We start from the raw sequence: 26,392 nt of genomic DNA, 5'->3' as shown, positions 1-26,392 counted from the left end.
GCCGGTACTGGAGTTTCACCCCCTCTTTGGAAACATGACACCACTGTGTACACACGCCCATTACAGCACCAACACTCAACAGATACACTTAAGACAAGGCTGTTGCACAGCGTACACTTAAGACAAGGCTGTTACACAGAGCGGGAAAATTGGCGATTAAGCGTAGAGGAAGGAAAAAGTCCTTTCTCATTAGGCGGCTGACCAATCCTTCGAAGTTTCCCAACCAAGAGTACCATAACAGCTTTTTTTCTTTACAGCGTGCGAACTGGCCAAAGTACAGGAGTCACCAATTACGACGATAGAGTTCGCCTAGAACCGCCTCCTCGACATGGGCTGCAGAAACCATCGCCCCATAAGTGTATCTCACCTTACCACCCATCAAAATGCACAACGATTAGCATGAGCGCTTGAAAGCTGTCACTGGAGGCTCGATACATGGGAAAAGAACTGAGCTGGTGACCTCCGATAAGCGCAGGTACACTGTGCTAACAGGGCAAAAATTCGTCGAAAACCATACGAGACGAAGCATTACGCCTGCTATTGGGACACCGTTCAGGTTGGTTGATTTGGGGAATGGGACCAAAACAGCAAGTCTTGGGTCCCATTGGATTAGGGAAGGATGGGGAAGTAAGTCGGCAGTGCCCTTTCGGAGTAACCATCCCGGCATTTACCTGAAGCGATTAGGGAAATCACGGGAAACCTAAATCTGGATGGCGGGGCACGGGTCTGAACCGGCGTCCTCCCGAATGCAAGTCCAGTGTGCTAATCACTGCGTCAGCTCGGTCGGTCACCGTTCAGGTAGAGGTGTTGAGATATTGCCGAGTAGGGAAATGAAGCCTCTTGATTTGTCTGTCATCACCTTTTACCGGCTAACGATACAGGGTCATGCTGACTGGTCGTGAGCCTCTGGGTGTTTGCCTATTTGAATCTTGAAAAGAATACACCATCCCATCATTCTCGAATTGGACCTAACTGGTTCGAGGAGCACTCGACGGGCATGAACGTTCTTTTATGATTTTACGAAACACTGATTGAAATATGGCAGTAGTGCTGTGGTAGTGTGGATGTGCATTTTTTTCGATCCTATTGGTGACATGGAATTTTACGTTTCGCATTTTCGTGGTATCTTTTTCGATCTGCTGCAGTTTTATTTTTCTTTCTGAAGCTATTTTCTCAAGCGCTCAAGTTGCATTCACAGTAAAAACTGTACAAATCGTGTCAGCACGTTTACAGAAATACGTGTTAATTGAAAGAGAATAATATCTTTCAGTGGCTACGATTTATTATCCTGGGCATGAAAGCAACACTGTGTCATTGAAGCGGACCTTACTACTAAAAACACTGGACTGCTTTTCGATTAATGTCAACAGTGTGTCGGACCTGAATATGAATGTACCTCCTTATCTTTTGCGACTAGTGCGCTGCCAGCTATGCTATCCGTGAATGACTCAGAGACCATATCAGTTTGAACTTGTCGCTCTTTTCCCTCCGGAAGTTGTAACCTAAGAGTATCTGATCAGTCAGTCATATCAGAATGTGGAGGGAATCCCACGTGTTCTGTTTCAACAGAGTGCGCCGTTTGCAGCAGTCCGTCCATGTGCCTCTTTTCATTCCCTCTCATAACGATATACATGCTTTTAAATGGAAACTGAATAATGTTGCTACTGACCAAGAATTCTCTACGGATACGTTCTAAACACGACGTCGAACTTCGCTTCCAACCAAAGCTAAACAGTTGTGTGAAGTCACGAAGCAGCTACACCGTTTAGTTTGTTTCTCGATTCAGTATAAGTCTCGCGCATAAACTAGTCGCAGGGGCATTCCAGAGATGAAATCAAACAAGCGGTGAGAAATTGGATAAATGTTGATCCTCTGCGATGAGAGACTTCTCGTCCTGTTTCACTGTTAAGTCAGGGGAGCTATGCCAGAGCTCTAAAACATCAACTTTCAGTACTTTATATGTAGATTAAGTAGCGGAGTAAATTACTCATTGCGAGATTTATCTAATCGCTAGTCATAGTAGGAGATAGATGATAATATAGGTTGGATAAAGGATTTCATATAAATCACGTGCAATAGCGTAACACCTAGGGTTTCGAGTCTCACTTGCGTTGCATTTATAGCCAATAACAATGGCCTGTCAAAGAACTTACGTGAATGTATGCAGATATTTCTTAGGCTCTGTACTCCAGCGCACTTGATAATAACAACACTTCTTTCTGTCATTTTCCATCTCTCTGACGTCACGATGGAGGCTGACAAAAATGATTTCCATCTAAAGATGTTTTTCTTCAATATTTTGTGATTTAATATGCCAACACTTATCCTTATTGAATTTTTTTATTCTTGCATGTTTTATATTCGCAAGTCAAGCAACACTTTGTGACGAAAACTGATTTCGTTTCGTCTTTAACTGCAGATTAGGTGAACTGCGCAACCATACTTCTGCTGCTGTCCCAATCTGATACACACATTAAGCAGATCCAACACTGTCCCAAAATGTTGGAGAGGCCCGGAAACCATAAAAATGAAAAAAAATCAAAACACTTCAAAAATTTCTGCAAAATATTTACCAACACAGACCTTGAAGCCGCGCAGACGCCCTCGTCATTTGCATATTAAACCATTAAAAATATATTCTGTAAATAAGCCAAAAATTTCTAGCAAGAAAAACTCTCAAAAACAAAACAATAGTGCATTATTTAACTTACACAAAAAATTACAGAGTGCAAAATTTCTGAAAACAGGCAAAAAAATTAAAATTATCAAAAAGTGACTTAAAGCTGAAACAAGCACAAATAAAAATCTTTGTTGGGACTGGCGAGCGAGAAACCACATCTCTTATGAAATTTCCCAAAAAAGGGCTAGAGGAAATCTGGCATCTCAAATACATCGGCAAAACGCCCCCTCTCTTCTTCAAATAAATGACGAGGCACAGTGTACAAGAAAAGATTTACTTTAACAATAACGAAATAGTATGTGATTTTCTTCTATTACTCTTTTTCTATGGAGGACAATGTTGGTGAAAATACTATCAAAATCTGGCATCGAACACTGACGGCCAATGAAACTTATATTTTCCGAAACCATCTCCGCTATACCTACTGCCCGTAATAATAGAACATTTCTAGCAGGTTCCTGAAAGTCAATAGCGATGAAAGTCAATAACGATGAACTTTTTCTTGAGAGAATTGTGTCTTCGGAATAATTGGGGGAAATCTACACTAGATAACTGCATAGGATTGCATCCCTATTATCTACTGCTGCAGAGAAATGCTGAAATTGTACGGAATTTTTATGTAGAAGTTGAAAGCAGCTCGACGTTAAGTACAGTACTGGATCTAGCTATTTATACCTTCTTGTCCTGAATTAGAATCAAAGTGTTACTGTGAATTTTTGGAACTGAATTTCTGGCCTCTCACTCGCCATGAAGTTGGAACTGCGAAGGCTTTTACGACAATGCTACTGCTCATACGTTTCAGGCAGTGAAACAAGAAATGGTCCTTGCTTTTGATGATGTGCGCAAAATATCGACATTTCTTGCAGCGGTGGAGAGAAAGTCCAAAAACTTATTTTTTTATTCGCACCTGGTGGCATAGGAGACGCTAAAAGCGTTTGGCACTAAAATTGGTTAGAGTGTTCATTTGAAACTCTACAGGATTTATTGTCAACTAGGCAGCAAAAATGAAATCGTGTTTTGCTCTGGTAAGTTTTTATCACACTGGGATAGAATGCACTTTTTCACCTGATTTTCATCACGTGATCTTGGCAGGCAGTGAGAGAAAAATCTCTTGCAAAGCCCCACCGAAAATGGTGCACTGCAGTGTTTAGCGTAAACAGGTGCGACTCTATCTAAAGAGCGTGAGACAATAAACCCTCGACTCTCTCCGTCGCTGCAAAGCAATGCCGACGTCGCCACACCTGGATCTGCACTGCATGGCCAGATAAAGCGGCGTAAAAATAAGATGCTGTCCTAAAAATACAGATCTCAAATGCGGCAACGCCCGGAGCGAACAAGTCAACGCTCCGACACCCGCGAATCCATTACAAGCAATGATATTGTTCCCCTGCTTCACCCTGAAGTTCAAAAACATGGTCATTGAAATGATTTTACTGTATCAGTTACCGGGAAGTTTCGACCAGCAACCTCGCTGAAGGATGGATACAGTAGTTCTTCCAATTTCACCGACTTTCACGACAGAATTTCAATCCAAAATATGAGATAGAACTGTCGTCCAGATACAGCTTTACGGCAGTCAGTGATAGGCGTACGCTTGTCGGTATGGGACCAAGCCTGAGATGAGAAATAAATGCTCAGTGCGATTTAGGTCAAAGAACTTGGGTGAAGTGAATCCTATGATTTCAGAATTTTTCTCTTTCCAGAGTCGTAGTATGCCTCCTGAAAGAGGAACTACAGTTTATAAGGTCTTCCATGCGAAAATATGGATTTATATGGAGGAGCGTACTGAATAAATGACAGCGTCTTATTTTTTCGACGCCTCTGAACGCCGCCCACTGGATATCTCTCTCGCTCTTTATACTTCTGGCTTCTCCATCTCTTTGAAAGACTGAATAAAAGGTGAGCCATTACGCTTCAGAATCAACAATCGGCAGAAAGCAATCAGTAAAAAAATTGATAGGGTCCTTTGTGAGTTTGCGGAATATGTAGAAGATTCTCGTCAAGCATTGCTATCACGAGGATTGCAAGTGCAATCTGTAGCAAGCGATGTTTGACACGAAGTACTGTGACCTCCTGATTTGTCAGCTCATTGAGCGAAATTTCTCAAGTAATTGATAGAAGAAAAACATCAGTGTTAGAAGGGATCTAAAAACGCCCGTCTATGTGCCTACACCGTTAGAAAGTCAATCTACATACAGAGAAGCGTAGCTCGATTCCTGACACAGCCAGCATTTTGCGTGGCAGGTCGTCTGAAACAGGGTTCCTCTCAGCCACTGACGACAAATGAAGAACTGAAGGTATCCAGTAGGAATGAGCGCTGTTTTGAAACTGCTGGCCAATTTAAACTGTGTGCCAAGCTTGGATTCGAACTCAGAATCTTGCATTTCGTGGGTAATGTTCTTACCGATTGAGCTGTCCAGGCATGAACCACGACTTGCTGTCACAGCCTTATTTCGCCAGCACCTCTTCCCAAGTTCATAGAAATTCTTCCGCATATCCTTGGGGCAAGAACTTCTGGAAAAAAGGATATTGCAGAGCATATGCAGGGTGATTCAGTTGCCCCTATATATGGGTTTTATGCAACCTGCAACATATTCACATACCAAGCACAAGATTTTCATATTCTCTTGCTCGCTACATGCAAACTATTAGTCCTATAGAAAAGTACAGGACCTTTTTGAAGGAAATTCAATGTACTTAAATTATGTATTGCGATACGTTTTCGCTACAGCCTGTACTTTTCTATTTATTCACGAAAAACGTACAAAAGTGACCTTCAAACACGTTTCTGTTGAATAACTCGAAAACTATGGCCTCCGACGAAACGTAACCCAGTACAAAATTTAATACATTATATTTCCTATGAAAGTTTCTGTCAATTTTGTTTTTAGGTCTAATAGTTTACTTGTAGTGAGCGAGAGAACATGAAAATTTCGCACATAGTTTCTGAAGGTGTTGCAGCTGAATACCCTTGTATTTCCGAATGTCAGCGTTTCTACTGCACAATACTAGGACGAGTGACTGAGTCTACTTCTTTATCTTCATCGTCATTGCTTTCTGGATGCCAATCAGAAGACCAGTAATGTCAGTTCTGCTGGGCACTACGAAATATACCTTCTACCAATCTTGTCAACCTTGGAAATCAGAACTACAGAGTACGCCAAGGGAAACCTGGCATTAACGGCCAGTGTACAATGTGCTCACCACAGTCAAATCCAAGGGAGCTGTGCACAGTCAGTCCTACAGTACTACAGCAGAGACTTTCATATAATGTGGTCAAAAACTCTTTTATTCACAACTGCCTTGACTGCATTAGGTGGACGTACGACTGTTTACTGGTTTGGAGTCTCGTGAATCATCAAAAAATGATTCAAATGGCTCTGAGCACTATGGGACTTAACTGCTGAGGTCATCAGTCCCCTAGAATTTAGAGCTACTCAAACCTAACTAAGCTAAGGACAACACACACATCCATGCCCGAGGCAGGATTCGAACCTGCGACCGTAGCGGTCGCGCAGCTCCAGACTGTAGCGCCTAGAACCGCTCGGCCACTCCGGCCGGCCATGAATCATCATCAGTGCCAGTAGCTAGTGGTAAAAGCAAAACATTAGATAGTCATCAAGTGCGCATCTTTGTCACTTAGAATCCAGTAGTGATCTAGTGGCCGGCCACGGTAGGCGAGCGGTTCTAGGCGCTTCAGTCTGGGACCGCGCGGCTGCTGCGCTCGCAGGTTCGAATTCTGCCTCGGGCATGGATGTGTGTGATGTCCTTAGGTTTAAGTAGTTCTAGGGGACCTCCGATGTTAAGTCCCATAGTGCCTAGTGCCATTTGAACCATTTGATCTAGTGACTACAATGGACGCTAGATGACTCTTGGGCGTTTTTCTTTTGAAACTAGATACTAGTTCTCGTGACAGTCGAAAGAGTTAAACTGTCATAAGACCACCACCAACAGTCAAGGCAGTTGTAAATAAAAGCCTTCACGAAATGCGATCAAGACAAGCGTGAAGAAAAGAACTTCAAAATATATCGCGTGCTCCAATTCGGTAATGTCGTATTTAACTGATTATCCAGTCAAGCTGAAGGGACTTTAAGACTGCTGTAGATTGTTTGGTCTCTACGGAATCCTTGTTGGTGATACCTATACGGCGTCCTCGGGACCGGTGACAACTAATACTGTCACCTACGCCCCAATGTGGTCTAGGCAGTTGTGAATAAAAGCGTTCACCAAATGCGATGAAGACAACCGTGAAGAAAAGAACTTCAAAATAGATCGCGTGCTCCAATTCGGTAATGTCGTACTTAACTGATTATCGACTCAAACTGAAGGGACTTTAAGACTGCTGTAAGTTGTTTGGCCTCTACGGAATTCCTTGTTGGTGATACTTACACCTCGCTCTCGGGACCGCTGACTACTAATACTGTCGCCTACGCCCCAATTCTTCGCCCGTCATTTCTGAACGTCATCGCTTTTGAGGCTGGATACTAAATGTGATTGATTTAAAACTGACAATAAAGGCCAGCCTGGAATTGGCAACAGAGCGAGAGGTGGCGTCCAGTGGGCGGTGCCCGTCGGTGTCGCGCCAGCAGCTTGCCAGAGCGGCCCAGCCCGGCCCGGGACTCACAGTGACGGAGTATGTGGAGTAGCTGGGCCGGCTGTAGGACCGGCGGGTCGTGTAGAAGTCCGACTCGTACACCATGCTGCTGGCTGCTCGCTGCTGGTTTCTCGCTGGTCGTCTGCTGGTCCACTCGGCTTGCCGCTGTGGTCGCTACTGCAGCGGGCCAGCGCCGCCGCTCCTCCTAGACGCTCTGGGCGGCCGCCGCGCATGCGCACGCGGCGACGCCGACGGCCTGGCATCCGGACAGCTTCCAACTGGTCCGTGACGACACCGACCGCCGCGCAAACGATGCTATCTCTGAGTGATTTCAGAGCAGCTTTAAACAACGACGGACGCGCAGTATTCGTGCCCCTGTCGCAAAATGAGTTACCACGTAGGCAAATGTTCTGGAGTGCTACCTCGCAAATTGGGAGGAGTAGCTCTTTTCGTCAGCTAACTCAATGGCACTACGTGTAACTTTCTAAGTCGTGTGGCCCACGCATAGAAGTGGCACAGCGGTTCTTAAGACACTGGGTCTGCACACATTGTCCTAATGAAGCCATTACTTACAGCTTTTAAATAAAGGGTCATTATAATAAAATCGTCGCTACTCGTGGTCTAACGGCAGCAGATACGGTAGCTCAGTATGTTCGGTGAGAAAGCCCACTGTAGTTATTATTTTATTGTTGTTGTTGTGGTCTTCAGTCCTGAGACTAGTTTGATGCAGCTCTCCATGCTACTCTATCCTGTGCAAGCTTCTTCATCTGCCAGTACTTACTGCAACCTACATCCTTCTGAATCTACTTAGTGTATTCATCTCTTGGTCTCCCTCTACGAATTTTACCCTCCACGCTGCCATCTAAATTTGTGATCCCTTGATGCCTCAGACCATGTCCTACCAACCGGTCCCTTCTCCTTGTCAAGTTGTGCCTCAGACTCCTCCCCAATTCTATTCAATACCTCCTCATTAGTTATGTCATCTACCCATCTGATCTTCAGCATTCTTCTGTAGCACCACATTTAGAAAGTTTCTATTCTCTTCTTGTCTAAACTATTTATCGTCCATATTTCAAATCCATACATGGCTACACTCCATGCAAATACTTTCAGAAACGACTTCCTTACACTTAAACCTATACTCGATGTTAACAAATTTCTCTTCTTCAGAAACGCTTTCCTTGCCATTGCCAGTCTACATTTTATATCCTCTCTACTTCGACCATCATCAGTTATTTTGCTCCCCAAATAGCAAAACTCCTTTACTACTTTAAGTGTCTCATTTCCTAATCTAATACCCTCAGCACCTGACTTAATTCGACCACATTCCATTATCCTCGTTTTGCTTTTGTTGATGTTCATCTTATATCCTTCGTTCAAGACACTGTTCATTCCGTTCAACTACTCTTCGAAGTCCTTTGCTGTCTATGACAGAATTACAATGTCATCGGCAAACCTCTAAGTTTTTATTTCTTCTCCATGGAGTTTAATACCTACTCCAAATTTTTCTTTTGTTTCCTTTATTGCTTGCTCAATATACGGATTGAATAACATCGGAGAGAGGCAACAACCCTGTCTCACTCCCTTCCCAACCACTGCTTTCCTTTCGTGCCCCTCGACTCTTATAACTGCCACCTGTAGAATTTGAAAGAGAGTATTCCAGTCAACATTGTCAAAAGCTTTCTCTAAGTCTACAAATGCTAGAAAGGTAGGTTTGCCTTTTCTTAATCTTTCTTCTAAGATAAGTCGTAAGGTTAGTATTGCCTCAGGTGTTCCAACATTTCAACGGAATCCAAACTGATCTTCCCCGAGGTCCGCTTCTACCAGTTTTTCCATTCGTCTGTAAAGAATTCGCGTTAGTATTTTGCGGCTGTGACTCATTAAACTGATAGTTCGGTAATTTTCACATCTGTCAACACCTGCTTTCTTTGGGATTGGAATTATTATATTCTTCTTGAAGTCTGTGGGTATTTCGCCTGTCTCGCACAGCTTGCTCACCAGATGGTAGCGTTTTGTCAGAACTGGCTCTCCCAAGGCTGTCAGTAGTTCTAATGGAATGTTGTCTACTCCCGGGGCCTTGTTTCGACTCAGGTCTTTAAGTGCTCTGTCAAACTCTTCACGCAGTATCGTATCTCCCATTTCATCTTCATCTACATCCTCTTCCATTTCCATAATATTGTCCTCAAGTACATCGCCCTTGTATAGACCCTCTATATACTCCTTCCACCTTTCTGCTTTCCCTTCTTTGCTTAGAACTGGGTTTCCATCTGACCTCTTGATATTCATACAAGTGGCTCTCTTTTCTCTAAAGGTGTCTTTAATTTTCCTGTAGGTAGTATCTATCTTACCCTTAGTGAGATAAGCCTCTACATCCTTACATTTGTCCTCTATCCATGCCTGCTTAGCCATTTTGCACTTCCTGTCGATCTCATTTTTGAGACGTTTGTATTCCTTTTTGCGCGCTTCATTTACTGCATTTTCATATTTTCTCCTTTCATCAACTAAATTCAATATTTCTTCTGTTACCCTGTGATTTCTAATAGCCTTCGTCTTTTTACCTACTTGATCGTCTGCTGCCTTCATTAGTTCATCCCTCAGAGCTACCCATTCTTCTTCTACTGTATTTCTTTCCCCCATTCCTGTCAATCGTTCCCTTATGCTCTCCCTGAAACTCTGTACAACCTCTGGCTTAGTCAGTTTATCCTGGTCCCATCTCCTTAAATTCCCACCTTTTTGCAGTTTCTTCAGTTTTAATCTACAGTTCATAACCAATAGATTGTGGTCAGAGTCCACATCTGCCCCTGGAAATGTCTTACAATTTAAAACCTAGTTCTTAAATCTCTGCCTTACCATTATATAATCTATCTGATACCTTCTAGTATCTCCAGGCTTCTTCCATGTATACAACCTTCTTTTATGATTCTTGAACCGAGTGTCAGCTATGATTAAGTTATGCTCTGTGCAAAATTATACCTGACGGCTTCCTCTTTCATTTCTTACCCCCCAATTCATATTCACCTACTATGTTTCCTTCTCTCCCTTTTCCTACTCTCGAATTCCAATCACCCATGACTATTAAATTTTCGTCTCCCTTCACTATCTAAATAATTTCTTTTATCTCATCATACATTTTATCAATTTCTTCATCATCTGCAGAGCTAGTTGGCATATAAACTTTTACTAATGTAGTAGGCATGGGCTTCGTGTCTATCTTGGCCACAATAATGTGTTCACTATGCTGTTTGTAGTGGCTTACCCGCACTCCTATATTTTTATTCATTATTAAACCTACTCCTGCATTACCCCTATTTGATTTGGTTTTTGTAACCCTGTATTCACCTGACCAGAAGTCTTGTTCCTCCTGCCACCGAACTTCGCTAATTCCTACTATATCTAACTTTAACCTATCCATTTCCCTTTTTAAATTTTCTAACCTACCTGCCCGATTAAGGGATCTGATATTCCACGCTCCGATCCGTAGAACTCCAGTTTTCTTTCTCCTGATAACGACGTCCTCTTGAGAAGTCCCCGCCCGGAGTTCCGAATGGGGGACTATTTAACCTCCGGAATATTTTACCCAAGAGTACGCCATCATCATTTAACCATACAGTGCAGCTGCATGCCCTCGGGAAAAATTACGGCTGTAGTTTCCCCTTGCTTTCAGCCGTTCGCTGTACCAGCACAACAAGGCCGTTTTGGTTAGTGATACAAGGCGCTGAGGAATGAAATAAATAGGAAGTGCAGGAAAGCTAAGACGAAATGGCTGCAGGAAAATTGTGAAGACACCGAAAAAGATATGATTGTCGGAAGGACAGACTCAGCATACAGGAAAGTCAAAACAAACTTTGGTGACATTAAAAGCAACGGTGGTAGCATTAAAAGTGCAACGAGAATTCCACTGTTAAATGCAGAGGAGAGAGCAGATAGGTGGAAAGAATACATTGAAAGCCTCTATGAGGGTGAAGATTTGTCTGATTTGATAGAAGAAGAAACAGGAGTTGATTTAGAAGCGATAGGGGATCCAGTATTAGAATCGGAATTTATAAGAGCTTTGGAGGACATACGGTCAAATAAGGCAGAAGGGGTAGATAACATTCCATCAGAATTTCTAAAATCATTGTGGGAAGTGGCAACAAAACGACTATTCCGGTTGGTGTGTAGAATATATGAGTCTGGCGATATACCATCTGACTTTCGGAAAAGCATCATCCACACAATTCCGAAGACGGCAAGAGCTGACAAGTGCGAGAATTATCGCACAATCAGCTTAACAGCTCATGCATCGAAGCTGCTTACAAGAATAATATACAGAAGAATGGAAAAGAAAATTGAGAATGCGCTAGGTGACGATCAGTTTGGCTTTAGGAAAAGTAAAGGGACGAGAGAGGCAATTCTGACGTTACGGCTAATAATGGAAGCAAGGCTAAAGAAAAATCAAGACACTTTCATAGGATTTGTCGACCTGGAAAAAGCGTTCGACAATATAAAATGGTGCAAGCTGTTCGAGATTCTGAAAAAAGTAGGGGTAAGCTATAGGGAGAGACGGGTCATATACAATATGTACAACAACCAAGAGGGAATAATAAGAGTGGACGATCAAGAACGAAGTGCTCGTATTAAAAAGGGTGTAAGACAAGGCTGTAGCCTTTCGCCCTTACTCTTCAATCTGTACATCGAGGAAGCAATGATGGAAATAAAAGAAAGGTTCAGGAGTGGAATTAAAATACAAGGTGAAAGGATATCAATGATACGATTCGCTGATGACATTGCTATCCTGAGTGAAAGTGAAGAAGAATTAAATGATCTGCTGAACGGTATGAACAGTCTAATGAGTACACAGTATGGTTTGAGAGTAAATCGGAGAAAGACGAAGGTAATGAGAAGTAGTAGAAATGAGAACAGCGAGAAACTTAACATCAGGATTGATGGTCACGAAGTCAATGAAGTTAAGGAATTCTGCTACCTAGGCAGTAAAATAACCAATGACGGACGGAGCAAGGAGGACATCAAAAGCAGACTCGCTATGGCAAAAAAGGCATTTCTGGCCAAGAGAAGTCTACTAATATCAAATACCGGCCTTAATTTGAGGAAGAAATTTCTGAGGATGTACGTCTGGAGTACAGCATTGTATGGTAGTGAAACATGGACTGTGGGAAAACCGGAACAGAAGAGAATCGAAGCATTTGAGATGTGGTGCTATAGACGAATGTTGAAAATTAGGTGGACTGATAAGGTAAGGAATGAGGAGGTTCTACGCAGAATCGGAGAGGAAAGGACTATGTGGAAAACACTGATAAGGAGAAGGGACAGGATGATAGGACATCTGCTAAGACATGAGGGAATGACTTCCATGGTACTAGAGGGAGCTGTAGAGGGCAAAAACTTTAGAGGAAGACAGAGATTGGAATACGTCAAGCAAATAATTGAGGACATAGGTTGCAAGTGCTACTCTGAGATGAAAAGGTTAGCACAGGAAAGGAACTCGTGGCGGGCCGCATCAAACCAGTCAGTAGACTGATGACAAAAAAAAAAAACAAGGCCAGATCTCTCAATCATCCAGACTGTTTGCCCCCTGTTGAAACACGTATGTAACGTAGCAGCGATGGTGAGGCATGATAAAATCTTTGACCAGAGAGCCATTTATCGTGGTTAGTCTGCGTTTGACCGCGCGAGTGTTACGAGCAGTACTCCAGTAGTCGTCGTGCAGTGCACTCTGTCGGTAGCAGTAGCTCAGTTCAGCTGCGTCCAGTAGTCGGTCGGTAGTAGTCGTGCAGTACAGTTGCGATCAGTGTCAGTGGACAGTCTGTCGGTAGTAGCAGCCCAGTGCAGTTGTGTGTGAGGAGTCGGCGGGCGTCGACATGGCATTCTGGTCAAGATTCAGGATGAGGTATATTATTTTTTAAACAAGGTAATGAATCAGCAATGGCCTTAGTTAATAATGTAAATTAATTGTAACTAATTTGTGCAATAATCGCCCCAATAATAATTTTGATTTCAAAGCATTTGATTGGGAGCCAAACGTAACCTCCCTGCATGAAATGTGCTGACAAAGGCATTAAAAAAATGAGAATCGCAATCTGGCTCAGGGTGTAAACTCTCACGAAAATAATGAGAGACAATTTAATGCTAATGAAACTTCAGTGATAATGATAACTCAATTAAACCGAAATATCGGTCTTTGGCCCTGTGCAAAAAATCATAATTAATTTCTTACCTCAGTATAACTGCATGTCAAATTTCTGCTCTTATTGTTGGCCACAGCTTGGAGGAACTGCATTGCAAATAATATTTGTTTTTTTTTTTTTTTTGGAAATTTAACTGAAACTTTTCTTTAAGGGAAATGGAAGGAAATCGTTGGTTCAATTAAATGCTTCTTTTGTAAAAAAATTGCTTCGAAATCAAAATTATTATTGGGGCGATTATTGCACAAATTAGTTACAATTAATTTACATTAATAACTAAGGCCATTGCTGATTCATTACCTTGTTTAAAAAATAATATACCTCATCCTGAATCTTGACCAGAATGCCATGTCGACACCCGCCGACTCCTCACACACAACTGCACTGGGCTGCCACTACCGACAGACTGTCCACTGACACTGCTCGCAACTGTACTGCACGACTACTACCGACCGACTACTGGACGCAGCTGAACTGAGCTACTGCTACCGACAGAGTGCACTGCACGACGACTACTGGAGTACTGCTCGTAACACTCGCGCGGTCAAACGCAGACTAACCACGATAAATGGCTCTCTGGTCAAAGATTTTATCATGCCTCACCATCGCTGCTACGTTACATAGGTGTTTCATAACCCTCCACTGGGGGGGCAAAAATTTGGCAGCGATGGTGAGTCATTTGGACTTGCCAAGAGCGGCAAAATTTTTTCTTCAATTAATGAACTTTTACAATTTACAGACTATTTAGATACATGAATTAAATGTTGTGCACATGCACCGAGTACAAAACATTTCCCACAAGGACAAAATGTGAGTACAGAACATAGTAGCAAATCAGAAAACCGTATATACAAATTATTTGACAGATAACAGAGTGCATACGCACTGAAAAAATTCTTTAGCATTTTCAGAACAAGTAAACAGAATGGCAGAAAATCATGTTGACAAGTGACATGAGTGTACTTAATGAACATATCAGGAAATCATAAAAGGTATACAGAATGAGTACAAATCATATTGAAAAATGAGAAAAGTGCACAGTCACTGAAGTTCAGTAGAAAACATATTAACACATAACCTAAGTGCACATGCACTGTAGTTCAGAACATATCATCAAAATAAAAATGTATATACAATGTAAAAGACAAGAGTGCACATATACTGTACTTCAGAACAAATCGAAAAAATGTCTTTAGCATTTTCACAACAAATAAACATAATGGCAAAAAATCATGTTGACAAGTGACATAAGTGTACTCGCACTGGAGTTCAGCGAATCTAAAAAAAATGTATAACCCATGAACATAAATGATGTTAGCATTAGGATAGGAAAAGGGAAGGATTGCATCATGGTTGTAGCACTTTAGATTGCACACAGCTGTTCTGAAAGTCCATATCTTTCCACAGAAGTACAACACCAAGTGACACAATTTAAAGTTCTTTTCCCATCAGAATTTATCAGCGTAGCCAAGACACTGAACTGTCATAGTAATGTTCCATGTTTTCATTTTGGAAGTACACTAGGTACACCAAACAGTGGGGCCATAATAACGTCTTCGTCGCTCACGGTGGTGGACAGCATGTCGTGTCAACACCACGCTCTTACAAGGCACACTAACGTAGAATTAGTGCAAAAACCAAATATAGTGCTCCATGATCATGAGGATGGACAGGACAAATGGACATTGCAGTAATTCAGGGTAGTTAGGTCATAAGGTGAAGGACATTAAGTCACATAATATTGAGAATTACAGTAGTAGTTTGCGGCATTCATAGCCTAGTTATTGAACATTTCTGTACCAAGTATGTAGTATTACAGAATAATGTTCATAAAATTAAATGATTGGCATCATGGGTAATCGTATTACAATAAACAGTGGACGTCCTTGGCCAGTCACAAATCATATTTAGTATGACAGAATAATGTTCATCAGACGTCTTAATTGAAAAGGAGAGTCAATTATTGGCCTAGCATTAACATAATACATTGAGTGATACAAATTATTGGCACTCATTGGCCATTTACCAAAACATGAAAAGTCAACATTGAAAACAAGAGCTAATTAATGGCATAATTAATAACATAATTCATTTAGTGACATTAATTATTGGCACTCAGTGGCCAGTTATAGAACATGAAAAATCATCATTGAAAACAGGAGCTAATTAATGGCATAATTAATAACATAATTCATTTAGTGACTTAATTATTGGCACTCAGTGGCCAGCAAGTATTGAATAGAATAAAACATTGTTCATCATTCAGTATTATTCAGATCATTAAGAAGTCATTATTAAAAATCAGCTAATTATAATCATAGCATTAATAATCATGGGCATTATAAGTAGTCTCATTACAATAAACAGTGGCAGTTATTTGCCCGTTACAAAGCATTATTTTATATATATACTTTTTTTTGTCTCATTAAGAAGTCATTACTCAAGTGACATACTATTCAGAGCTAATCAGTATTATTCAGAATTATCATAAACTAGTGACATTATGTGGGACTGGTAATACATTTTTTTGTTAGCAATGCATTGCGTTGGGATCGATAATTAATTGCTGAGGCAAAACAATATTTGCTTTTAACCTATTGCTGCAAATGAGGATAGGTAACGCCATTTGTCATGAGTCAGCTGTAGCAAGGTTATGTAACAAGGCAGTATATGTGATCACAGTTATAAATGATAGACACAAATGGGTAAAAAAAATAAAAATGCAAGTACTAGAACAGGTATAATAAGTAACAGGTTTAGTAAGTATTATGAAATGCTTCTCCTGAAAAAAAAAATACAAAATGGATTATTGACCTGAAAGAAGAAACACATACTATGCTGAAAAGTAGTGAACTTCGAATTAACAGGTAGTGAAATGTGTATAAAAATGTGTTCCATAGCTGTCCTTTCCAAAACTTTCCGTCATCCTACTATGCAATATAACACCTGCTGTCAAAGCAAACTGCAACAAATACTTAAATAACTACATAGCATAAATACATAGCTTCAACATTATCCTCATCTGTAAAGAAAAAAAAACTTCATTATCATCACCTATAAAGAAAAACTTCATTATTCATAACAGCATATCCTTCATCATTATTCATCAGCATTCATTATCATCTGCAAAAAAAATCACTTCATTACTCATTATACAACTATTCCTTATCTCTAGCATATTTCATCACTAAAACTAAGATGTGTAGTTCTGTCTGACAGCCTGCATCAATCACCTTGTATTCTGAAAGAAAAAATTAGTTAAGACTGCTATTCTATGATGAGTATAGTATATTCTTGTTAATGCTTGTTAAGCCTGATCCATTTACTCTTCCTCATAAAGTTATTGCATCTTCTTTCGTTTATCCCGTAGGTGAAATTCCCATTTCTGTTGAATTTATTTCTTACACGCATCATTTCTTTCTGAAATTGATGAACAGAGATTAATGTCTTACATTTAAATCATATACTCATTAAGTAATGACTGGTTTATGGTAACATAATTAAGTATACAGCATAACATGACAGAAAACGTAATATGTCAAAAGCATAGACAGTGTTCAAAGGCAAAATGTACAGAGAATATCACAATGCAGCAGCAAAAAGAAAAATGTAAAACAGTCACGATGTTGAGATATCATAGGGCAAAAAAAAAAATGTCAAAGTCAACTGGTGTGTGTTATATCTTAACTATTTCACAGTGCATATAAACAAAACTGGAATACAATCATACCCACAAAAAAATGGAAAATGTGCACGGTCTGATCTGTAACGACAAGAAAAGCGACCTGCTAACCTTACCTTGCCGGGCACTTGCCAAGAAAAAATACGATAATCATCAGTAATTAGTTACGTGAATATAATTGCATAAGTAAATGGCATCATAGTGTGTTGAATCATAAAGTGTCTTCATTCAATAAAGGGTTTAATATTTGACCAATGGTGGTTGCCTTTCGATTTTCTGGTTCTCAAAGTTTCGACGTGTACAACATTGGGATGAGGAATGCTGCGAATCCGATATGGACCTGCGTATAGAAGTTCAAATTTACTGCACTTACCTTTTAATTTGCTGGATAAATAGTGTGTACGCACTAATATCTTCTGTCCAACGTGAAAGTCGCGGCGTGTACAAACCTGTTTTTGCTGTCTTCTCCGGCGCTCTGCGGCATGTTTGATGTTGTTCAGCGCAATGTCAATTATTTCGTGGTGTCTTAGTCGACGACAGGTAGGGACGTTTACTAATTCTTTAATTTTGTTTGGTGGTTCAATGTTTTTCAGTATAACAGACGGAGATAGCATAGTGGATTCATTTGGAATGGAATTAATTACATCTTGGAATGAGAATATGTGTGTATCCCAATCAATATGTCTCTTGTGGCAGTATGTTCGGCACAGCTTACCAATTTCTTTCATTAACCGTTCACAAGGGTTCGAAGAAGCATGGTACTTGGATATATAAATCGGAGAAATGTTTCTAGCTCGTAACATGCGTGTCCATATGCCAGAACGAAATTGAGATCCATTGTCAGAAATTACTTTCATCACATGCCCTACACGAAATAGAAAATGTTTTACAAATGCTTTCGAAACAGTTTTAGCAGTAGCTTTGCGTAACGGAGTGAAAGTAACAAATTTTGAAGTGAGCTCAACAGCGACAAAGATGTAGCAAAAACCTCTGTTAGTTCTCGGAATCGGGCCAAAAATGTCTACAGCGGCCATATGTTTTAATTTAACAGGTACAATGGGATATAAAGGAGGAATATGTGAAGTGGTGTCTGATTTAGCTTTCTGGCAAATTTAACAAGACGCTAAAACTCGTCGTATCCGTTTCTCCATGTTGGTAAAATAACAGTTCTGTCTCAGTATAAGAAAACATTTTCGTGCTCCGTAATGTGCGTAACTTAAATGAGTGTACCAGATTAGTTTGTTAACCAGTTCGTCAGGAATGCATAATAACCAATTGTTGCTGTCAGGATGAGAGCGGCGAAACAGAATGTCATTGCGTACAGTGTAATGGTTTCTAATCGTAACATTATTCTTATCTTGCCAAAGGTGTTTAATTTCTTTCCTCACGTTGTCTTTATTTTGTTCTTGTGCTATGCCCTGTAATGACGATGAAATAAAATTTTCAAATGCTACTTGCTGAATGTACATGACACTGAAATTTGCTTTGCAGAAGTTGGTTGCTACGTCTTGCTGATTGTTGCTCAGAGAACGCGATAGTGCGTCTGCTATAACATTTTGTGTGCCGGGAATGTGAACTATTGTAAAATTAATTTCTTGTAAATAAAGTTTCCATCTGCTTAATCTGTCGTGAGTGAATTTAGCCGAAAGTAAAAATTGTATCGCTCTGTGGTCTGTGTAAACGGTGGTATGTCTGCCATAAAGAAAGTGCCGAAATCTCGTAAAAGCCCATACAACACATAATGTTTCAAGTTCTGTAACAGAGTAATTTTGTTCAGCGGGTGACAAAATGCGACTTGCAAATGCGATGTTTTTAATTACTGTTGAACCATCTTCTTCAATATCCTGGAAAATGTGTACGCCTAAAGCGGTATTCGAACTGTCGGTGGCAATGGAAAAATTTCTAGTAAGATCTGGGTGCGACAAAAGTGGAGCATTCAACAAAGCATGTTTCAAATAACATTCTCGTGAACAAAATTCTGCGTGTCAAAAGTAATGTTTGCGTTACTGTAATATGCAATCTGTGCTGTATCTGGTTAAAATCTATCGTACGTGTTATTATTTACGGGAGGATGCTGTGGCATTTCGACTATTTGAACTGTTCTGTTAACTCTTCCTGACGTATTACGCTATGGATGACACCTATTGTCTGGATCATTCATGTTAATGTGTTGTTGCCGATGTTCTTGCTGCTGAAAAGATCGACTGTTATTAAATGTACGCTGAAAATTGTGCTCATTATTTTTACGTTGGTCATGATAGTCACTTCTATACGGTGCATTGCGATAGGAATTCAAATACTGTGTTTTCTATACGTAGTTATTTCCTTGCTGCTGTGCGTTACTATTTGTTGGATCTGGGACTATGCGTGCACGCGGCGAAACATTAAAGTTTGGTTGACCTTGTAGACTGCATTGTTGGTTAGGTATGCTAAGCGGCTGACTTTCATGCTGTTGTGGTGAAAAACGTCTATTGTTACTAAAAATGTGGTTGCGACTGTCGAAAGTTTTGTACATACTGATGATTACGATTTTATCTGTTATTAAAGTTCTCGTAGTTGTCATTACGGGAGTGCCTACTGAAAATTGTCACATTCGGTAAAAATTTGTCATATCGGGTTTTCATTACTCGTTTCTTAATACTAGGTAGAGCAATAGTTAAAGAGCAGTTTTGATAGATATAAAGGATAGTAGAAGAGAAGGCAGCAGTGCAGAAAACTAAAGATGAAACAGCACTACTACAGCTCGGGGCCCTATGCTCGCTACGGCACATATTCATTAAAGCGTAATGAATCCCCTGAGGTCATTTGCGCACTGCAAATAAATTTTAACTTTTGCGTTGCAGGCAATGGCGGTATAAATTCAAAAGCAAATAGTTGTATCCATGTTAATTCCAATTTCTGCATTATAGGCAATGCTGTCGTAAAATCAAAAATAAATTGTCGCATCAGGTTCAAAGCTAGCTTCCGCATTACACGCAATAGCGGTGAAGGTACAAAAATAAATTGTCGCATACAGCTCAAAGCGTGTACCTGTGTTCTGTCATTATTAAATTCTTTACATTTTCTTGCAGATAAAAATTGCTCATAATCTACGTTCTCGTCATTGAATTTGTAAACACGTTCGGGTTTGTATGTGAATCTGTTTGTCTGTGTCATTTCGTACTTCAAGTTGCGTAGCTTTTCAGATTTTAAGTCGCGTAGCTTTTCGGATTTTAATTCGCGTAGTCTCTGTAAATTGTTCACATTATACACGCTGCGTGACTCTGACAAATGCTCGCAAAGTGGCGGATTCTGTGACGTATTGGTGACTGAAATAGTTTTTAATTCTGTTACTTTAATATCTTCGCCAATTTGGTTGTTGTGTCGTTCACTTTTATTAACAATTTCCGTATTCAGAGTGTGTGAAACTTCCAGTGGCTCTAAATTAAACTCGTCGCGTATCTGTACTGCGTTTTTAGGGCATTGTTTGGTGACTGCATTAATTTCGTGTATCTGTGTTGCGTTTGCTGAACATTGTTCAGTGACTGCATTAACTTCGTCTTTATGTGATTCTGTTGTGCCTACACGTGTACTATTTAATTCTTGTGCAACAGTGCCAACTTTTTCATTACTGTTATTAGCACAAGTCTTAGTATTCACACGTAATTGTCCTCTATTATCATAATTTTGCGCGGCAATGGCTTTAATCTGTTCCTCGAGCTGTTCATTCGGTTCACTAAGTTGTTTGATTTTTTTATTAATGTTGTCTTGTTCTTCATTCGATTGTTTATACCTTTCATTAATTAATTCACTTCGTTTGAGACCGTTTTTCTGTATTTCAGTCATTAGTTGTAATATTGCCAAAATTTGATCCAATGTAATATCCTCTACTCTATTATCTGTGCTGTTTGATTGCGTACCTACAATTGTCACGTTTTGTGCGACCATTTGGTCATTCTGTAATTTACAAAAAGATCTGTCACTCGAACGTACATTGTCAGTCACTATTTCGGAATTAAATGAATCCGTCGTATTTTCAGTACACTGACCATTTTCATTCGAAAAATTTGTCTGTATGTTACTTGAATTTTCCAAATCGGGTGTGTTATGCTGGGCAGCGCTCATTACAATAGAGCTCCCCGCGTCATCAATTGTCATCAAATCCACAGAGGAGACAATTGAGTTCGTTTGTTCATCATTAATATAAAAGTCATCATTAGTGGTTGGAATGCACTGATTGTTAGTGAACGCAGAATTGTCATCATTACACTGCGTGTCACAATTACTATCGGTCACGTTGTTTAAATCGGTAGTTTCGTTCGTAATACCTCGCGATACACTATTCATAGTCTTTCGCGGCATTTTCACAATAGTCACAATTATTCACAAAACAAATAAGCACAAATGCAAAAACAACACACAAATACAACAGAGCAACGAATTGCCGTTGACCTGTAGAAAGAGAGTCACAAGATTAGTAAAAGCGTTGCGCCAAATCCTAATTATATCTGAGCAAATAAGAGCAGATATCTGACTGTTTTTCAAAAGATTCTCAACGAAATACGATCCTGGACTAGGTGTCGCCATGTGTAACCTCCCCACAGAATTTTTAAAAGATATAAATTTTAAATGATTGGGAACCAAACGTAACCTCCCTGCATGAAATGTACTGACAAAGGCAATAAAAAAATGAGAATCGCAATCTGACTCAAGGTGTAAACTCTCACGAAAATAATGAGAGACAATTTAATGCTAATGAAACTTCAGTGATAATGATAACTCAATTAAACCGAAATATCGGTCTTTGGCCCTGTGCAAAAAATCATAATTAATTTCTTACCTCAGTATAACTGCATGTCAAATTTCTGCTCTTATTGTTGGCCACGGCTTGGAGGAACTGCATTGCAAATAATATTTGTTTTTTTTTTTTGAAATTTAACTGAAACTTTTCTTTAAGGGAAATGGAAGGAAATCGTTGGTTCAATTAAATGCTTCTTTTGTAAAAAAATTGCTTCGAAATCAAAATTATTATTGGGGCGATTATTGCACAAATTAGTTACAATTAATTTACATTATTAACTAAGGCCATTGCTGATTCATTACCTTGTTTAAAAAATAATATACCTCATCCTGAATCTTGACCAGAATGCCATGTCGACGCCCGCCGACTCCTCACACACAACTGCACTGGGCTGCCACTACCGACAGACTGTCCACTGACACTGCTCGCAACTGTACTGCACGACTACTACCGACCGACTACTGGACGCAGCTGAACTGAGCTACTGCTACCGACAGAGTGCACTGCACGACGACTACTGGAGTACTGCTCGTAACACTCGCGCGGTCAAACGCAGACTAACCACGATAAATGGCTCTCTGGTCAAAGATTTTATCATGCCTCACCATCGCTGCTACGTTACATACGTGTTTCACTGTTACTACCGAAAAGGCTGTTGCCCCTCTTCAGGAACCACACATTTGTGTGGCGTCTCAACAGATACCCCTCCGTTCTGGTTGCACCTACGGTACGGCCATCTGTATCGCTGAGGCACGCAAGCCTCCCCACCAACGGCAAGATCCATGGTTCATGGGGGGGGGGGGGGGGGGGGAGAGATTATTTTATTATTAATTTCTTTAACTCATGTGGAGCATAAGGCTGCAACAAAGGGTCGCCATCTTGTTCTGTCTTCTGCTAGCATCTTCACTTCTTCCCATCCTATTCCTTGTTGATAGCCTTCTGCTTCAACAGACCGTCTCCATGTCATTTTGGGCCTGCCTCGTCTCCGTCGTCCTTGCGGGATCCAGTCGAGTGCTTCTTTCGCAATATGTTCATTTGGTCTTCTAATAGTATGTCCTAACCATCTCCACTTCTTGCTTCTGATTTGCACTCAATTGGCTTCTGGTTTGTTCTTTCCCAAAGAGTTTCGTTAGAGATGACATCTGGCCACCGTATCCCCAGGATGTTCCTCAGGCATCTGTTGTTGAATGTCTGCAGCTTGTGGATTAACTGTTTCGTCACTTTCCATGTTTCACATCCATAAAGGAGCACAGATTTTACGTTACTTTCAAATATCCGCAATTTGGTCCCCAGTGATATTTTATTCGATCTCTAGATAGAGCGTAGAGTTGTAAAAGCTCCTCTTGCTTTGTTGGTGCGGCTGTTAATGTCCTCTGTTGCACCGCCATCTGGTGTAATCATGCTTCCAAGGGAGCAAAACTTATCCACATTTTCAATTATCTGGTTCCCAAACTTAAGCTTTGCAATGCTGTTATCATTTGCTCGCAAGTCTTTAGTTTTTTGGGCGTTAATTTTCAAGCCAACTTCCTTCGCTGCAGATTTCAGACCTTCTAGCTTCTCTTTCATGTCGTTGAGGCTGTGGGATAGAAAGCAAAGGTCATCTGCAAAATCTAGATGTATCCCATTGCTCCATTTTATTCCTCTCACTTTATCTATTGCTTGCGCCATTAAAAGATTAAGTACTGTGTTGAAAAGTATCGGTGAGAGCATGCAGCCTTGCTTAACTCCTGTTTTCACTGCTATTGGATCTGAAAGCAGACCTTAAATCTGGCATGTGCAGTTTTCATACATGCACTTGACGAGAGCTATTATAATAAATAAAACGATAAAAATAAAAAAAACACAAATAAATGGAAGAAACTTAGTGAAACATTCAACGATCAACTAGAACAGGTGTCATATAACGTCCACCCCGACCAAATATGCAAGCCGCCAACTGGCTTCCATCTGAAAGACATGCTCCAGGCCACTCAGCCACACGAAATTTTTATTGTAATTAAAACTTTCACGCCTTGAGAAAGCCCCTCATGAGAAACGAGTGACCGAAGGACAATGAAATTCTGTGGAAACATTTTTAAAGACACGCAGAAGAGAAATATCGAATAAACCATTGAAAGAAACGCATCTGAATTTCCATATGGGAGGGTAACATTTGAAATTTGTGTACGATATTTACGTTGTAGATTACAAACGTTGCTCAATGTAACGACCACCTGCACCCACCACAGACTGGAACGGCACTAGGGACACCATTCCGAAATTGTTCGCAGCACTTTTCGTATGGTGGACCATGCAATGTTTAGTTGTGGTGACACATTTCGCTTGCAGATGGCACATAACGTCCAGCATTCTCACAGATGGCGGTAATAACTTCTTCAACAAATTGTGGCGCAATTGGTCAACCGTCTGTCCCAGTAGTAATTCCATAATCGCCGGTTAATTCGAACTTCCGAATCATGTTCTTCAACCTATGTGCGGAAAGGGGACCCTTTCGGTTTCCTTTAACACGTCAATAGTCGCAAAGGCCAGCAGCACTGTTGCTGTTGTTTTGATAAAACACCTTTACGAGTAGAGCCCTGCTCACCTTGTCCAGACCCGTGTTGACTGTCTGCAACTTCTGTAACTGTAATGCAGACTGAGCCCGCATCTCGTGGTCGTGCGGTAGCGTTCTCGCTTCCCACGCCCGGGTTCCCGGGTTCGATTCCCGGCGGGGTCAGGGATTTTCTCTGCCTCGTGATGGCTGGGTGTTGTGTGCTGTCCTTAGGTTAGTTAGGTTTAAGTAGTTCTAAGTTCTAGGGGACTTATGACCACCGCAGTTGAGTCCCATAGTGCTCAGAGCCATTTGAACCATTTGAATGCAGACTGATGCTTGTGTTTCAACAAAAAATGGTTCAAATGGCTCTGAGCACTATGGAACTTAGAACTACGTAAACCTGACTAACCTAAGGACATCACACACATCCATGCCGAGGTAGGATTCGAACCTGCGACCGTAGCGGTCGCGGGGTTCCAGACTGAAGCGCCTAGAACCGCTCGGCCACTCCGGGTGGCTGTGTTTCAACACTGCGTCGCCGTACCCAACACCTGCGCGTAATGGCAAGTCAGGACATTAACATTACCAACAACGCAAATCCTGCAGTTCACGGTCTGAACATTATTTCTACATACTTATATGGATACAGTGTCTGTTCTTTCGGACATGTCCGAAAGAACAGACACCAATGATGACCTGCAGCCGTCTAGAATTTTATATTAATATCTTCAGCTGCTGACAGGTGAAAATGTGTGCCCCGACCGGGACTCGAACCCGGGATCTCCTGCTTATATGGCAGACGTTCTATCCATCTGAGCCTCCGGGGCACAGAGGATAGCGCGACTGCAGGGACTGTCTCGCGCACACCTCCCGCGAGACCCACATTCTCACCTTATATGTCCACACACTACAATCGTAGTGTCCCTACCCAACACATTCATTACTCGTGGAAGACATTCTTACCAAGTCCCGTAAGAGTCCGGGTAATATGTGTGCATCCGCACAGAAGAGGAAGGTCATGGCCGGTATTGCCAGAACTATATACTTATATGGATATGGTGTCTGTTCTTTCGGACATGCAGTGTGTGGACATATAAGGTGAGAATGTGGGTCTCGCCGGAGGCTTGCGCGAGATAGTTCGTGCAGTCACGCTGTCCTCTGTGCCCTCCGTGGCTCAGATGGATAGAGCGTCTGCTATGTAAGTAGGAGATCACGGGTTCGAGTCCCAGTCGGGGCACACATTTTCACCTGTGCCCTTTGACTTATATCAACGTCCGTCAGCAGCTGAAGGTATTAATATACGAGAGCCGTTCAGAAAGTAACCTCCGGTTGATTTAAAAAAATTCACCAAGTTAAATAAAAATATTTTAATATATACATCTTACAACTACATCTTTGCACTATTTTTCTACATAGTCTCCATAGCGATTGAGGCACTTATCGTATCTCTTCACAAGCTCTGAAATTCCTTCTGCATAAAAATCACCCGCTTGTGCCTGGAGCCAGCCTGTGACCGCATCTTAGAGCTCTTCGTCGTCAGCAAACCGCTGTGACCCGAGCCATTTCTTCAAATGCATGAAGAGGTGATAATCACTTGGCGCCAGGTCTGGGCTGTAAGGTGGATGGTTGATAACGTCCCACTTGAAGGACTCAAGAAGGGCCGTTGTTCTGCGAGCAGAGTGAGGACGGGCGTTATCGTGCAAAAAAACGATACCGGAAGTCAGCGTACCACGGCGTTTGTTCTGTATAGCCCGTCGTAACTTTTTTATTGTTTCACAGTACACGTCTTGATTAATGGTCGTACTACGTTCCATGAATTCAACCAACAACACCCCTTTGGCATCCCAAAACACCGTTGCCATCAGTTTTCTGGCAGAAAAATCTTGCGAGGCTTTTCTTGGTTTGGTAGGCGAATTTGAATGTGCCCACATCTTTGATTGT

General features: G+C 41.1%; 1 protein-coding gene and 1 non-coding gene across 7 annotated transcripts in view; both read right to left on the bottom strand.

Moving 5' to 3' along the window:
* Positions 1-7,552, bottom strand: part of LOC124612038 (axoneme-associated protein mst101(2)-like) — a 117,060-nt gene extending 109,508 nt beyond the window's left edge. For 4 of the 6 annotated variants that reach the window (XM_047140299.1, XM_047140440.1, XM_047140361.1 and 1 more), the window contains exon 1: positions 7,305-7,552. In XM_047140299.1, the coding sequence (XP_046996255.1) occupies positions 7,305-7,537 (233 nt within the window). In that variant the 5' untranslated portion in view covers positions 7,538-7,552. The remainder of the gene's footprint in view (positions 1-7,304) is intronic. The other 2 variants (XM_047140521.1, XM_047140604.1) reach the window with 1 other exon arrangement.
* Positions 7,553-25,204: 17,652 nt separating this feature from the next.
* Trnai-uau lies at positions 25,205-25,278 on the bottom strand. The gene has a single exon. It is a non-coding gene; the product is annotated as a tRNA-Ile (tRNA).
* Between the last annotated feature and the right edge of the window lie 1,114 nt (positions 25,279-26,392).

The sequence above is a fragment of the Schistocerca americana genome, chromosome 1 (genome assembly GCF_021461395.2).
Source record: "Schistocerca americana isolate TAMUIC-IGC-003095 chromosome 1, iqSchAmer2.1, whole genome shotgun sequence".
Classification (NCBI taxonomy): domain Eukaryota; kingdom Metazoa; phylum Arthropoda; class Insecta; order Orthoptera; family Acrididae; genus Schistocerca; species Schistocerca americana.
Note: the sequence above shows the minus strand (reverse complement) of the source record. Positions and strands in the feature narration are given on the sequence as shown.